Source organism: Stenella coeruleoalba (genome assembly GCF_951394435.1).
Source record: "Stenella coeruleoalba genome assembly, chromosome: 2".
NCBI classification, from domain to species: domain Eukaryota; kingdom Metazoa; phylum Chordata; class Mammalia; order Artiodactyla; family Delphinidae; genus Stenella; species Stenella coeruleoalba.
Window position 1 is genome coordinate 106,654,833 of NC_137147.1, and position 13,782 is coordinate 106,668,614.

Here is a 13,782-nt window from a genome sequence, read left to right on the forward strand (position 1 = left end):
TCAGTCACCACCCATAGATCTCCTTACTCTCATTCTCACCATCCCCCAAGGCAGAAAGGAATCTTTCTTTACGTGCCTATGACCCTTCATTGGCACATCCTTAATTGCACTCGTTCCATTCTCTCTGAAGTAATTTGTTTTCATGAACTCTCTTCTCTTGTAGGTTGCTGAAGGGAAGAAAGGTCCCTGTGTCTTTCATTTCTGTCCTCTCTTAGTAGACACTAAATAAAGGTAAATTACTGAATGCATTCAATCAGCATCAAGCCCTGGGGAGTCCTGCAGTATCTGTTTACCCTTCCTACTCATAAAATTATATTTTGTTTAAAAGATGTTGGCTCTGGCATATTCCGGTTTTATCAAGACTTCTTGCAAATCATAGGCTTGTCCTTGCACTTGGTATCTGGGGGAGGCAGGAGGAATGCTGTAAAGTCTGTGGAAATAAGAACCGCCTCAGAAGCATATAAACACAAATAGACTGGCATGACATATTTCTTACTTTGGAGGCAGTGAAAATTTTGAGTAATTTTCTCTTCCACCTTCTTTCTATATTATTTTGGTTTCCAGATTTCTACATTGAGCTTGTATTATGATTAGGATGAAATGGCTGCTGGCTGATAATAAAAGTAGGCTGCAAGCAAGCTATGCTTCCATTTCAAAGCTCCTCTTTGCTGCCCCCCAAAGCAAGGGATACTCTACTTAAAAGCAATTTTCGTTTAGATTCTAAAAGAAAAAAAAAGTTAAAAATTTCTCTGTAGCGGGCATTTAGGACAGTGAGGTCTGTAGGCTCGAGTTTTTTCTCTTGCCTGCTTTGCAATTAAACTCGAGAAAAACCTAAGAGGGGAAGTGAGGCGCAGGGTGGGGGGGCGGAGGTGGGGCGGTGACAGCCCCTGGGATGGGGCCGCACCAGAGCCCAGCGCAACCCGTGTGTCGTCACTTATTGGCTAGCAGGGTCCCGGACCTTGGCCAATCGCAGGGGGCCGGGTCGTCATGGCGACGGGGAGGCCAACACAGGCGCTGTGCCCCGGAAGCTTGTTTGTGGGAGAGCAGGGGACGATGGCTCAGAACCTGTACGGTCCAGGAGTCCGGATGGGCAACTGGAACGAGGACGTCTACCTGGAGGAGGTACGGAGGCAGTGGCCGGGCACGGCCCGCCCACTGCCCGGGGACTCACCCGCCTGGCCTAAGTTCGGGCCCCTACTTAGAGCATCCCAAGCCTCCTTTCGCACCCAGCACACACCCAATGTCCCTAAAATCCCAACTCCCTCTGAACGCCCTAAGAATCTCACTGGCTGACCCGCAGGTCTCACGCCCTTCTACTCTTTACACGCGTCTCTTGGCCTCCCAAACTCTCAAGGCTCCTGCCTGTGTCTCTCCCTTAGTCTAGAGCCCCACGAAATTCCCTGTGTTCCGCAGAGACTTACAGTCTCCGAAGCTGCGGTCCAGGTGAGCAGGTAGACTGTAAGCAGAAATACTGCCCCCATCCCCCACCTTGTCCCACATCCCCTCCTGAGTGTCCCCGTAGCATCCCTTTTACTGACTTCATACTCATTGCCCTGAATTGTCCTATGGCGGTCTTAACAAGACCCTGGGCCATCCTTTTATGGAACTAGTTGGGTGGGGAGACACTTTCGGTGTCCATCATCATACAACTCGCAGAGACCTCAGTAGGAGGGGATATATGACCTCCAAATGTTACTCATCATTGTCACTGGTTGGAGTAATTATAGGTGATGTTTCTTTTTTGTGTCTTTCTCATTTTTCTAAACATTCCACAATGAAATAAAAAATAAAGTAATGCTAAAAAAAAGTCCCCCATTCCCATCATGCTTGCATTTCTTTTTACGTTCTCAAAGTTTGCTTTCACAGCTTGTCGTGCTTTGGACCTAAAAGCTCTCGGTATCTCTATTATTCAGGACTATTGCTGACCCTTTGGGTTTCATTCATTTTTCTCTTTAACCAGGAGCTCATGAAAGACTTCTTAGCAAAGAAGGACAAGGGACAACTTCTCATACAGAGAAACAGAAGACTGAAAGAGAATCTTCTGAGACCGGTAATTTTAAATTCAAGCGTTGTTTTCAAAAGTCTGTCAAATTAAATGTGAGAATATGTTAAGCAAGCAGAAATTCCATAAGTGAGTTGTCATTTGGAAAATACCAATTCTTCCCTTTAGATAACCACAACGTTTAAAATTCCCTAAGATCTTAGAAACATGAGAAGTTTGCTGTTAATTTTGTTCACCTGCATTTTCCAAATTAAGAAATGAGGAGACTGATACATGCACGCCTAAAATGCCCTTTAGTTGGTGCTCAGGAAGGTTTCTAGGAATGTTGAATAAATTAATAATGGAATCAACCCATGAAATTTTTCATCAGCTTTATTTTACTTAGTTTGGGATTATCAGGGGCGTTGATTTGGTACATTGGGACAGATTGGTGGCAGGAAAAGGAAGAAGAAAGATTTCAGGAAATTCAAGTCAATCCCTTCTTAAAATAGGGTACATCTGCAGTGGCCTCGGCGCTGGCTGTGAAGGAATCGCGTGGTTTATCTGAAAAACTCCCATTTAAATTGTAGATGCAGCTTTCGATATCTGAAGACGGATACATTCGCTATGGCGACAAAGTGATGCTCGTGAATCCTGACCACCCTGAGACAGAAGCTGATCTGTTTCTGGGCGGGGACCTGAGCTTGTGTATGACTCCAGATGAAATTAAAGCCCATCTGAGGGACGCATTAGAGGTGCCCTGCGGCCTGAGCGCAGCTCAAACCAAGATCCCGGTTGGCAGAAACACTTTCACTGTTTTGTGGTAAAGATACTTTAATTTTAGACTCATTTTCATCATAAATATCTGTTTTCACTTGCAGTGTAAGGATGCCCTGGGCTTAGAGCAGTGCTGATTGGAGGCAAAGGTTATGTGAATATTCTCTGTGATTCTCATCTTGCTTTCGTATCTTGAGAATGATTGTCAAGGGGCCTTGACAATCCTGTTACCTTAAACATCAGGATAATGGGTAATTTGATTTCAGTTCACATCAGGATAATGGATAATTTGAATTCAATTCAAAATGCTTAATTCAAAAGTATTGCATCCAGGGAATTAAATTCAGACTCTGCCCAGAAGCCAAGTGGGTTTTCCTAATAACATTTCATGAGGCTTTGAGCTCATTTGAGTGCTTTCATTGTTTTTAATGCTACTCTGTTATTTCTACATCAGAAATATATAGTTAAATGCAAGGTAGCAGTCCACGGGGATTTGCTGTTTTAAAATTAATTGTCCACTAAGAATGTACTTGAAATTTTGGAATTGAGCATTTAAATCCTTAGAGAATAGATACATCATTACAATTAAAAGTCATTGCTTTCAGTTTGTTACTAAACTATGATAGCAAGTTTATATGACAGGGATATAACTAGTCCTTTAAGCCTTTAGAGTTTTTGACTACACATAATTTATGTTAAAACAGCTAAAAATTGATCACAGTTTCTGTTTCCTGGAAGATTACGAGGGAAGAGTGTATTAAATGTCTACAAATTTGTTACCTTGCTTCTCTCTAAAGTTGTCAGTGTATGGGGATGTCATATATAGAATAGGGAACATAGTCAGTAATATCATAATAATTTTAAATGGCAACAGATGCTAAGTAGATTTATTGTGATCAACTCCTAACGTGTATAAATATCAAATCATGATGTATACACTTAAAACTAAATATAACATTATATATCAATTGTACTTCAATTAAAAAAAGATGTCCGTGGACTTGGACCAATTCATTAGCGTAGGACAGTATGACTTTCTCAGTCCACCCTAGGCTCACAAAGTGGGAACACTGTGTGTTCCGAGTGTGTTGGAAGACAGTGAGTAAGGTGCTAGCAAGACTTGGAGGCCAAAAGAAAAGACCTTTTGGTAAGTGACTTATTTCAGTTATGGTACATGAATAGACATTACTAAGAAAATTATAAACCAAAGTGCATACACAAAAAATAGAGCTGGAGAATGATCCTAATATGGAGAATTTACATTATATTAATTCTCCACTGACAGTGCAGCTGGAGAGGTCATTGGTCAGTTCCTTAGATACGGGCAGAACTTCCGCCTCGGGATAGCAGGAGGATTTGCAGACAGAATGGTAAGTCGTAATACTGCACGTCTACTTTGCACCAGTCATTTTTGTTTCCATGTGGGCTAATGGCTACTTACTGAAGTGGACAGAGAACTGTATGGGCATGGGCTCCATCTCTGGCCTCATTATGGTGTCAGCCTGCAGCTTTTCCAAGGCATTCTGGGGCCAGTTCTTTCCTTCTAACCTCACGAATTACAAAAATACATCCTTAAAAGCTAAAGAATAAGGGGGAAAAAAAACCCTCTTTGCAATGCAGCTGGTAAAAAGCAAAAATTGATACCACCTCCACTTGTAAGTTAAATGATCAGATTATGTAATATTCTGACAGCTGTTTAATGTCACCAATGCTAACACATTTGCATAAATCGGGGAGCACAAGTCTTTGATCTTTACCTCTACCTTGGGAATCAGGCAGTGTAATAGAACCAGATACATATGGATTTGAATTCCAGCTGAGATGCATACCTAAGGGCTGGGACTTTGGGTAAGTTATTTAACCTTTTTGAGTCTTTCTATAAAATGGAGATTATTTACTTACTACGTGTTTAAGAGCTTCACATATGTTAACTCATGTATTCCCCCCAACAAGTCTTTAAAGTAGGGACTGTTTTACTGATGGGGAAACCGAGGCACAGCCAGTTAAGTGACTTCGCTCCAAGTCACTTGGCTACTAAGGGGGAGAGTTGGTATCATATATAACGTTTTTCACTGAATCAAAGATTCCGTTATTGTATGATGTGGCATCGTCATCACCAGCAGCATCTTTATTATTTTCATACTTCCAAGAAATCAATGCTGGCAGGTAAATTCTGACGCGCCATGGACGGTAAGCTGCAGCCTGATTTTAAATGTGAAACTTAGAGGAAATACCCAGTTGTTGAAAGAGGAAGTCAATCATCACTCTCTCATCCAGAGAGTAGCCCTACTAACCTTTTAGCTTATTTTATAAAGGGAAAATCTTAAAATATAGGGAAAATTACAAGCATTACAACCTTTAGATATTATTTTTTTTCTTTTCTTCTTTTGTTTCTCTCTTTCTTTTTATTTACCTTCTTTTCCCACCCCTCCCTTCCATCTCTGCTCTCCTTCTTTTTCCCCTAAACCATCTGTTCTTTGCCTGTTTGTTGACTTGGGCTTAAATATCTCCTCTTCCACAGATTATAAAAGTTTGCCACGTTTGTTGCTAGTATTTCCTCTCATTTGTTAACTTGGCTTTTAAATTGTAGTTGTTCTCATCTATTTTTAAGTAAAATCTATCAGTGCTTTTCTCTGTAATTCCTTCCATTGCTCAGAGCCTTTGAAGTCTGCTCCAAAGATATGATAAAAAGAATAACTTGTATTAATTTTTAGATGTCTAAACTTGAACTGTTGCTTAAGTTTATTCTTTCATCCACTTGGGATTTATTTTGATAGAGGCCTTGAGGTGAACATCTAAATTTCCCCCAAATGACTAGTCAGTCATATCTGTGTTATTTCTTGAATAATTATTCCTTTCTTCACTGCCACATGCTGCACGCATTAAATTATTATACGTGCCTTTCTGTTTGGATCCTTTGAACTGGAGTTGTTTATTTTTATTCCAGGTCACTCTGATGACTTGTAGGACTAGTTCTTTATCATTACACTTCTTTGTCTGAATTATGTTAGGAATTAATCTTTCAGTCAAATGTAGTAATAATTTTTTTAAGTGCTTCTGCCCCTGTGAGGGGGGAAATCACTTGGTATTTTGATTGGCATTGTAAAATTAAGCAAGCTCACATTTTTAGTAGCTTTACAATATTTGTCCTTCTGAGATGTCTCTCTGTTTCTTCAATTATTCTTTTCTATCTCTCCGTAAAGTTTTGTGCTTTCCTTCACATGGATCTGACACTGATCTCGTCAAGGTTATTCCTTGGTATCTTCTATTTTGGAAGCTATTGAAGGTAGGTCCTTTTGACAGTTGCAGCAGAAATCGAAGATAGACATTGATTTTTATACTCACCTTGGATGAAATCACTTACTCTTATGAATTCAGGTTGATTCTCTTAGGACTTCCAGGTAGACAGTCAGCTCATCTTCAAATGATGACAATTTTATCTCTTCTCAAATTCTTATACCTCTTATTTCTGTTTCTTGTCTTTGAATTAGCAAGCTCTTTCAGGGTATTTATGAAAATCCTGTTGATGGTGGCCTTGTAGAGGCCTGATTTTTGTTCCTGATTTTCTTATTGTTTTTCTTTATATGAACGAGGCAACGTTTGTGGTTGAGATAGACATTATTTTCTGTTTGGTCTGAATGGCATTGTCATCCGCCCCATCAGCCGGGCCAAAGCCACAGTGTATCTTGCACCCATCTTCCTTTCCCACCCACATCCAGCTCCAGCTATTGTCAGGTCCCATGGCTCTTCCTTCACAGTGCAGTTCGGCCCGTCTTTGCACTCCCAGTGCCGGTACCTCAGTCCACGCCCCCATAGCTTCGTCCCTTTAGTCTATCCTGACGTCATCTTGTACTGGCAGCGTGCTGTCAGGTCAATCCTTTAAAAGCTCAGCTTTGCTCACCTTGCACCTCCATTGAAAAGTCAGTAGCGGTGCCCCCATTGCCCTCTGCATGAAGTGCTGCTGTTCACTGTGGCATTTGAAGCCCGCTGTAATATGTCCCTACCCTGCCTGTCCACGCTCATCCTCTCGGGCTCCCTGATACCACATCACCTCCTCCTCGGAGTCTTTCCTGAGCCCCTGGGAGAGCATGTGTTCCCATCTCTCCCCTCCTGTAGCTCTTTGCATCCCTGCTGGATGCCATACCTTACAGATGTTTCCAATTTCTATGCTTAGTCATCCCTCCTGTTAGCTGGAAAGCTTCTTGAGGGCAGTACCTCATGTCTGCCTTCCCCAGAGCGCTTCATGACATAGCTTTGTATAGAAAAGGTGTTTAATGAAAACCGATCAAGATATGCAGAAACGACCTCCAGGTGCAGGGCGAAGGCGAATCGGTAAACGGCTAACGAGGAACTAACATTATGGACCTTTCAGCAAGATGGGGTGCTCCTTGGCGAAGTTATAGGCAACCAGAGAGCTGACGTAAGTTCCAAGTGTGGATGTCAATTCCAGAGGGGCCGAGGCCCCCTTGGAGGCTCACGTATGAATATCAGCTGTGCTGGTATTGGTTTTAAGAGCACTTCACTTCACGCAATAAGTTTCATGCAACATTATTTATAATGAATAAAATATTGCTCCAGGCCTGATGTCCTGAAAAAGAGGAGGAGTCAGAATGGGAGAAAATATTTGCAAACGAAGCAACAGACAAAGGATAAATCTCCAAAATATACAAGCAGCTCGTACAGCTCAATATCAAAAAAACAAACAACCCAATCCAAAAATGGGCAGAAGACCTAAATAGACATTTCTCCAAAGAAGATATACAGATTGCCAACAAACACATGAAAAGACGCTCAACATCACTAATCATTAGAGAAATGCAAATCAAAACTACAATGAGGTATCACCTCACACTGGTCAGAATGAGCATCATCAAAAAATCTACAAACAATAAATGCTGGAGAGGGTGTGGAGAAAAGGGAACCCTCTTGCACTCTTGGTGGGAATGTAAATTGGTGCAGCCACTATGGAAAACAGTATGGAGGTTCCTTAAAAAACTAAAAATAGAACTACCATACGACCCAGCAATCCCACTACTGGGCATAAACCCTGAGAAAACCATATTTCAAAAAGAGTCATGTACCACAATGTTCATTGCAGCTCTATTTAGCCAAGACATGGAAGCAACCTAAGTGTCCATCGACAGATGAATGGATAAAGAAGATGTGGCACATATATACAATGGAATATTACTCAGCCATAAAAAGGAACGAAATTGAATTATTTGTAGTGAAGTGGATGGACCTAGAGTCTGTCATACAGAGTGAAGTAAGTCAGAAAGAGAAAAACAAATACCGTATGCTAACACATATATATGGAATCTAAAAAAAAAAAAAGGTTCTGAAGAATGTAGGGGCAGGACAGGAATAAAGACGAAGACATAGAGAATGGACTTGAGGACACGGGGAGGGGGAAGGGGAAGCTGGGAAGAAGTGAGAGAGTGGCATGGACATATATACACTACCAAATGTAAAAGAGATAGCTAGTGGGAAGCAGCCGCATAGCACAGGGAGATCAGCTCAGTGTTTTGTGACCACCTAGAGGGGTGGGGTAGGGAGGGTGGGAGGGAGGGAGATGCAAGAGGAGGAGATATGGGGATATATGTATACGTATAGCTGATTCACTTTGTTATACAGCAGAAACTAACACACCATTGTAAAGCAATTATACTCCAATAAAGATGTTAAAAAAAAAAAAAGAGGAGGAGTGCACGAGATGGAGAGGGAGGCTGGGTTTGGTATTCCGAGGAAGGGAAAGCAGTGGCCGGTGATGTGAGGGCGGGTGGTCTCAGCCTCTGAGATGGCCTTTCTGAGGGAGAGGAAAGTTGAGTGTTCTTGTACAATCCGTAAGAACAGGGTTTTTGAAAACTGCTTTTGAACACGCTGGCCGCCCAGCCTCTCGGGTAGTTGTGAGGTAGTCCATCTGCTTGCTGTCGTTTTCAGTTATATTTATCAAGCGACCACAGGACCCTCATGAAGTCGTCTAAGAGGTCTTGGCTCCAGGAGGTGTACCTGACGGATGAGGACTCCTACCTGAACTGCTGGCAGGCGGCCTTCCCTGACCCCCAGCTACGCCTGGAATATGAAGGCTTCCCCGTCCTGGTGAGCGCAGCCTGGGGAAGGCAGACGTGTGCGTGGATGCTGTGAAGTGGGTGCGATTTACTCCTGTGTGTGAAGTGGAGGCTTGTTAGGGCTCCGACGCCTTATACGCCTCACACATTTTCACTCTCTCTTTTTCATTTCTTCCTGTTTTTTAAAAAAATATTTATTTATTTGTTTTTATTAAAAAATAAAAAAAAAAAAAAACACTTTTTTTGGCTGCACCGTGCAGCACGCAGGATCTTAGCTCCCTGACCAGGGATCGAACCTGTGCCACCTGCAGGGGAAGAGCAGAGTCTGAACACTGGACCGCCAGGAAGTCCCTCTTTTTCATTTCTAAGTCAAGTATGGGAGGCACCGTTTTGCCCTGTGGCAGCATCCTGCCTTGGTGTCTCTCGACTCTGGTGGCGCCCAGAATCCCCTACAGAGCTTCATAAAGATACCGAGGCCCGGGCTCTGCCCCGAGATCAGGCTGAGAACCACTGCCCCAAGATTGTAAGGATGATGACACTGCTTTCTTTCAGGCCTCTGTTAAGTCCTCATTTCTAAAGAGACTGGGTAATCTGGGGGAAGTGAAGGACAGGGTGGGGCCGACGCACAGGTGAGCACGTTGCTGGACGTTTTCTCAGGAGCCTGGGCCCTGCGGACAGGAGCACAGTTCTGAATGGGAAGGCAGGTCTGGGGGGCACAGAGCTGTTTTGAGGACCAGACGCCATGCTACTTGCTTGTGAGACATCCAGCAGACGGAGACGAAGGAGTTGTTGGAGGTTATTGGGAGAGTTACTAGATTTACAGCCAGGAAGGACTTAAAGAGTTGGCCATCCAGGAAGGGCCCCCCAGTTACCAGGCACTCTGAATCCACCTGACGCAGTAGGCTTCTCTCCCGAGCTCTGTAGGCGGACCCAGGTTTGTAAGGGTCTTTCTCCCAGCACGGAGAATATACACGTGGTCCACAATGATGCATGCTTGACAGATTTCCTCTCTTCCACTGGTCTTTTCAAGCTTTGCTCTCCTTGGAATTGCCTCTCATTCCCATGATTTAAACTGTCAGTATCTCAGCTTCATTGTCTGTAAAATGGGGATAGATGATGATACCTAACTTACGAGGTTTTGTGAGGATGAAGCGGTTAGTCCATTTACAGTGCTTATTAGAAAAGTGCCTGGTCCAGACAGCACTCCCAAGCATTCATTGTTGTTAATTTAACGGTGGTTGTTCTATTGTTGCTGTCATTAGGTTAGAGAGGTTGGGGAGTTCAGGCACCAGGAGCTCATTTCTCTGTTGCTAACTCAGTGCACAGCCCGAGGCAGGTCTCTGAGCCACGTTCAGACACATCTGCAGAATGGGACATTTCATACCTGTCCAGCTGCTGTCCACATGTCAATACCCTCCAGTCAGAGACCATCAGGAGCACCTGGGGTTGCACGAGTCGGCTTCATTCCTTGTTGCGGTGATGGAGAACGCGCACCACGGAAAACCGTGGGGCGTCTCAGTAAGAGGCTGGTATACATGGTCCAAAAGGATACATGCACCCCAGTGTTCATAGCAGCACTGTTTACAATAGCCAAGACATGAAAGCAACCTAAATGTCCATGGACAGAGGAGCGGATAAAGAAGATGTGGTACATATAATACAATGGAATAGTACTCAGCCATAGAAAAGAATGAATTAATGCCATTTGCAGCAACATGGATGGGCCTAGAGACTCTCATACTGAGTGAAGTAAGTCAGACAGAGGAAGAAATACGATATCGCTTATATGCGGAATCTGAAAAGAAATGATACAAATGAACTTATTTACAAAACAGAAACAGACTCACAGACTTAGAGAATGAATTTACGGTTACCAGGGGGAAGGGTGGGAGGAAGGGATAGTTAGGGAGTTTGGGATTGACACGCACACTCTGCTATCTTTTAAATGGATAACTAACAAGGACCTACTGTATAGCACAGGGAACTCTGCTCAATATTATGTAACAACCTAAATGGGAAAAGAATTCGAAAAAGAAGAGATACATGTATATGTATAACTGAATACGTTTGTTGTACACCTGAACCTAACACAACATTGTTAATCAACTATACTCCAATATAAAATAAAAAGTTTTTAAAATAAAATAAAATAATTAGAAAGAAAGGACAAGTTATAGAATTGGGGCTGTGGTTGGGAGATTTTAGTGAGGGTGTCAGGAAGTGGGGCTTTGCCCTGGATTGGAATCTGTCAGGAAGCAGGGCTGTCTCAGTACCTCTTATCTATAGAGGGCAGGCCGGAGCACGACCAAAGCCGTCATGAGTAAGGGAGCAGTAATCACTCCTATTCTCTAGGAGAGGAGGACATTTGGTATTTTGTGGCTTGGACAATGCTCGTGTTTTTGCTGTGTTCAGACATGATCACAAAGTGGTCTTCTTTTTGGCTTGACCCATCGTGGTCACAGCGTGGCCGTGTCTGATGTGGGCACTGTGTGAAGTTGATTATATTTCACAGGAGAACACTAAGGCAGAGCCCTGGCTGCCAGGCCAGTTCCCGGATGTCAGGGGCTGCTCTTCCCCATCTCACACTGCTTTTAGCTTACCTGAGTCAGGATTTTGAAATAATATGTCTTTTATTTTCTGATTATAAACAATATGTGTTCGCTTATGGAAAGTCAGAAAAGTACAAAAAATAATATGATTACCAGTAGTTCCATCTTCTAGAGAAAGCCGCTGTTATCATTTCTTTTTCCATGTATATGTTTTTTTAATTTAGTTTTAATTTAAAAAAAAAATAGGGCATCAGGAATATTCTTATTTTTTCCACTTAACACCACTGACCATATTTCAAGTTGTCAAAGATCTTCTCCAATATGACTTTAAATGATTGTATAATGTTTCATCATATGTGTATCTATAATCATGTATTTATTAATCTATTATGGTTTGGCTTCTAGATTATTCTCTCTCTCTCTCTCTCTCTATATATATATGTATATAAATAAATGAATATATACTATATTTCCAAATTTTTGCTTTTAGGAAACTGGAGGCCTTAATTCATAATTCAAATAACATACTCTCTTTATCTTTAAAGGCAAATGCAAAAATTCTTATCAATCACTGCCACACGAATCGGGGACTGGTGGCCCACCGGCATCTTTTCTTAAGGTATTGTATAGCAGGGTACAAGAAAATGCCATGCCAGAGGGCAGGGGCTGTGAATATAGGCAAAGAAGTTCAATTTAAAGAGGATGGCCACGCACAGAAAATGTCCTTTGATGACGAAATATCGCCACATAGAACTTTGAAGGTGTGAAAACTCCTATTAGAGCCCCTTCTATTATACAGGTCCTTCCCCACAGAGGACTTTAGCTATAATGGGATCCTATATACCTGGTCCTTGCCCAAGTAGGCTGAGTCTTGTTGGCAAACACATAGTGTTTTAGAGACCCCCCCCCCCCCAAGAGCTTTATTTAGCAGTCTGTTGAATTACGTGCTTTGAGATGAACTTAACAGCTTACTGAAGGTTGTAATTCCATTTCCAACCAGTGTTAATTCTTTCTTGCCCCAGTACCTATTTTGGAAAGGAAGCAGAGGTCGCTGCACACACATATCTGGATTCACACAGAGTTGAAAAGCCAAAGAACCATTGGATGTTGGTGACTGGGAATCCCAGGAAGGACTCGTCCACCATGTTGGACCTGTCTAAACCGCCGGCGGAGGACACCCGAGTCCTGGAGCACGTGGCGGAGCCGGGGACCAGGAACGCACCTGGCGCGCATGCGTGCACTCGTCCGATGTGACTTTACAGGAAATCTATTTCGGTCATGCCTCAAGCGATTCTTAAGGAAGGCACAGAACTCTCTGAACTTTGTATTAAAACAAAGGCTGTATTCGGATTATTGAATTAACGGTGGAGGTCTAGGACACAGGAAAAAACAAGCAAACAAAAAACCTTGCCTTGGGCCACAGCGCAGAAATGGTCTTTGAAAGTGACAGATGGGATTCCTTTGTTGATGACCAAATTCTGAAGACTCAGCTTCCTTTATTTAGACCCTACAGCAGCAGCTTCTATAAGGACTGTAAAAAACTCGTTACTTTTTAAAGCTATGTCTGTGTAATGAAGCTGTCGGAACTTTGCTGAATTCTCTTTCCCCCGACTCTGTACAATGTACTAAGAAATCAAAAATGGGTAGCTGTGGACTGTGGCCTTACTTTAGAGTTGAACATTTTCCCCCTTGTATTTTTGTGTCTCCTTCTAGCTTGCGGGGGTGGACTGAAGACCTCTATTTGACCTCCATTATTTTGTAATGATTTTCATATTGCAGAATCTCCTTATTTCTACTTTATCTTTGAAACCAGTACATTAGTTGTGGCATTCACGTCATCAGACAAAATACATATATATCCTTCCATGTGTTTGTCCGTCTACTCCTTCTTTGTCGAGTACGGAGCACCTATGATGTGTAAGGTGTTGTAATGGGATGAAGAGACGCCCAGCCCCGGAAGTAAAGGTGAGGGCTAAGGCTGGTTTGCTTTTAAATACCGTCGGCCCTCCGTATCTGCGGTTTCGCATCCGTGGCTTCAACCAACCGCTGAATGCGTAGTATTATGTTTACGATCTGCGGTTGGTTGAATCCGCGGCTATGGAACCCGCAGATTCGGAAGCCACATTAAGGAATTTGAGCATCCTAGGATTTTGGTATCCTCGGGGGCCCTGGAACCAATCCCCAGGGATACCGAGTGACGACTGTATACCCAGAGGCGGCAAGTAAGTCATGGGTTATGTAAATGGCGTTGCAAATAGATGTGGCTTCAAGCCAATGTGGCTTGAGCCTCTTTGAGGAGACAGGCATTTGCCCTTCACGTGCGTGCAGTAGGAGTTAGGGCGGCGTTCCTGCCCTTGGCTGTGCACTGGATCCAGCTGGAGAACTTTAGCAATTACTGATGCCTGAC

The 13,782-nt window shown here is 42.9% G+C and overlaps 1 protein-coding gene across 2 annotated transcripts; it reads left to right on the forward strand.

Moving 5' to 3' along the window:
* The first annotated feature begins 965 nt into the window (after window positions 1-965).
* On the forward strand, window positions 966-13,235 carry CFAP161 (cilia and flagella associated protein 161). Of its 2 annotated transcripts, XM_079913164.1 has the most exons (7): window positions 966-1,122; window positions 1,961-2,050; window positions 2,572-2,804; window positions 4,044-4,128; window positions 8,699-8,857; window positions 11,921-11,994; window positions 12,398-13,235. In XM_079913164.1, exons 1-7 carry the CDS (start codon window positions 988-990, stop codon window positions 12,627-12,629), a joined length of 1,008 nt encoding a protein of 335 aa, XP_079769290.1. In that variant the 5' UTR covers window positions 966-987; the 3' UTR covers window positions 12,630-13,235. The 2 variants fall into 2 exon arrangements, with proteins under 2 accessions (XP_079769290.1, XP_079769291.1); XM_079913165.1 differs by lacking the exon at window positions 8,699-8,857.
* Window positions 13,236-13,782: the final 547 nt, after the last annotated feature.

Bases quoted from the DNA above. Each gene is read 5' to 3' on its own strand.
- CFAP161 (XM_079913164.1), top strand. From the start codon at position 988: ATGGCGACGGGGAGGCCAACACAGGCGCTGTGCCCCGGAAGCTTGTTT. The intron at 2,805-4,043 runs GTAAAGATACTT...CTCCACTGACAG, and splicing joins AACACTTTCACTGTTTTGTG to TGCAGCTGGAGAGGTCATTG. The intron at 4,129-8,698 runs GTAAGTCGTAAT...TGTCGTTTTCAG, and splicing joins GAGGATTTGCAGACAGAATG to TTATATTTATCAAGCGACCA.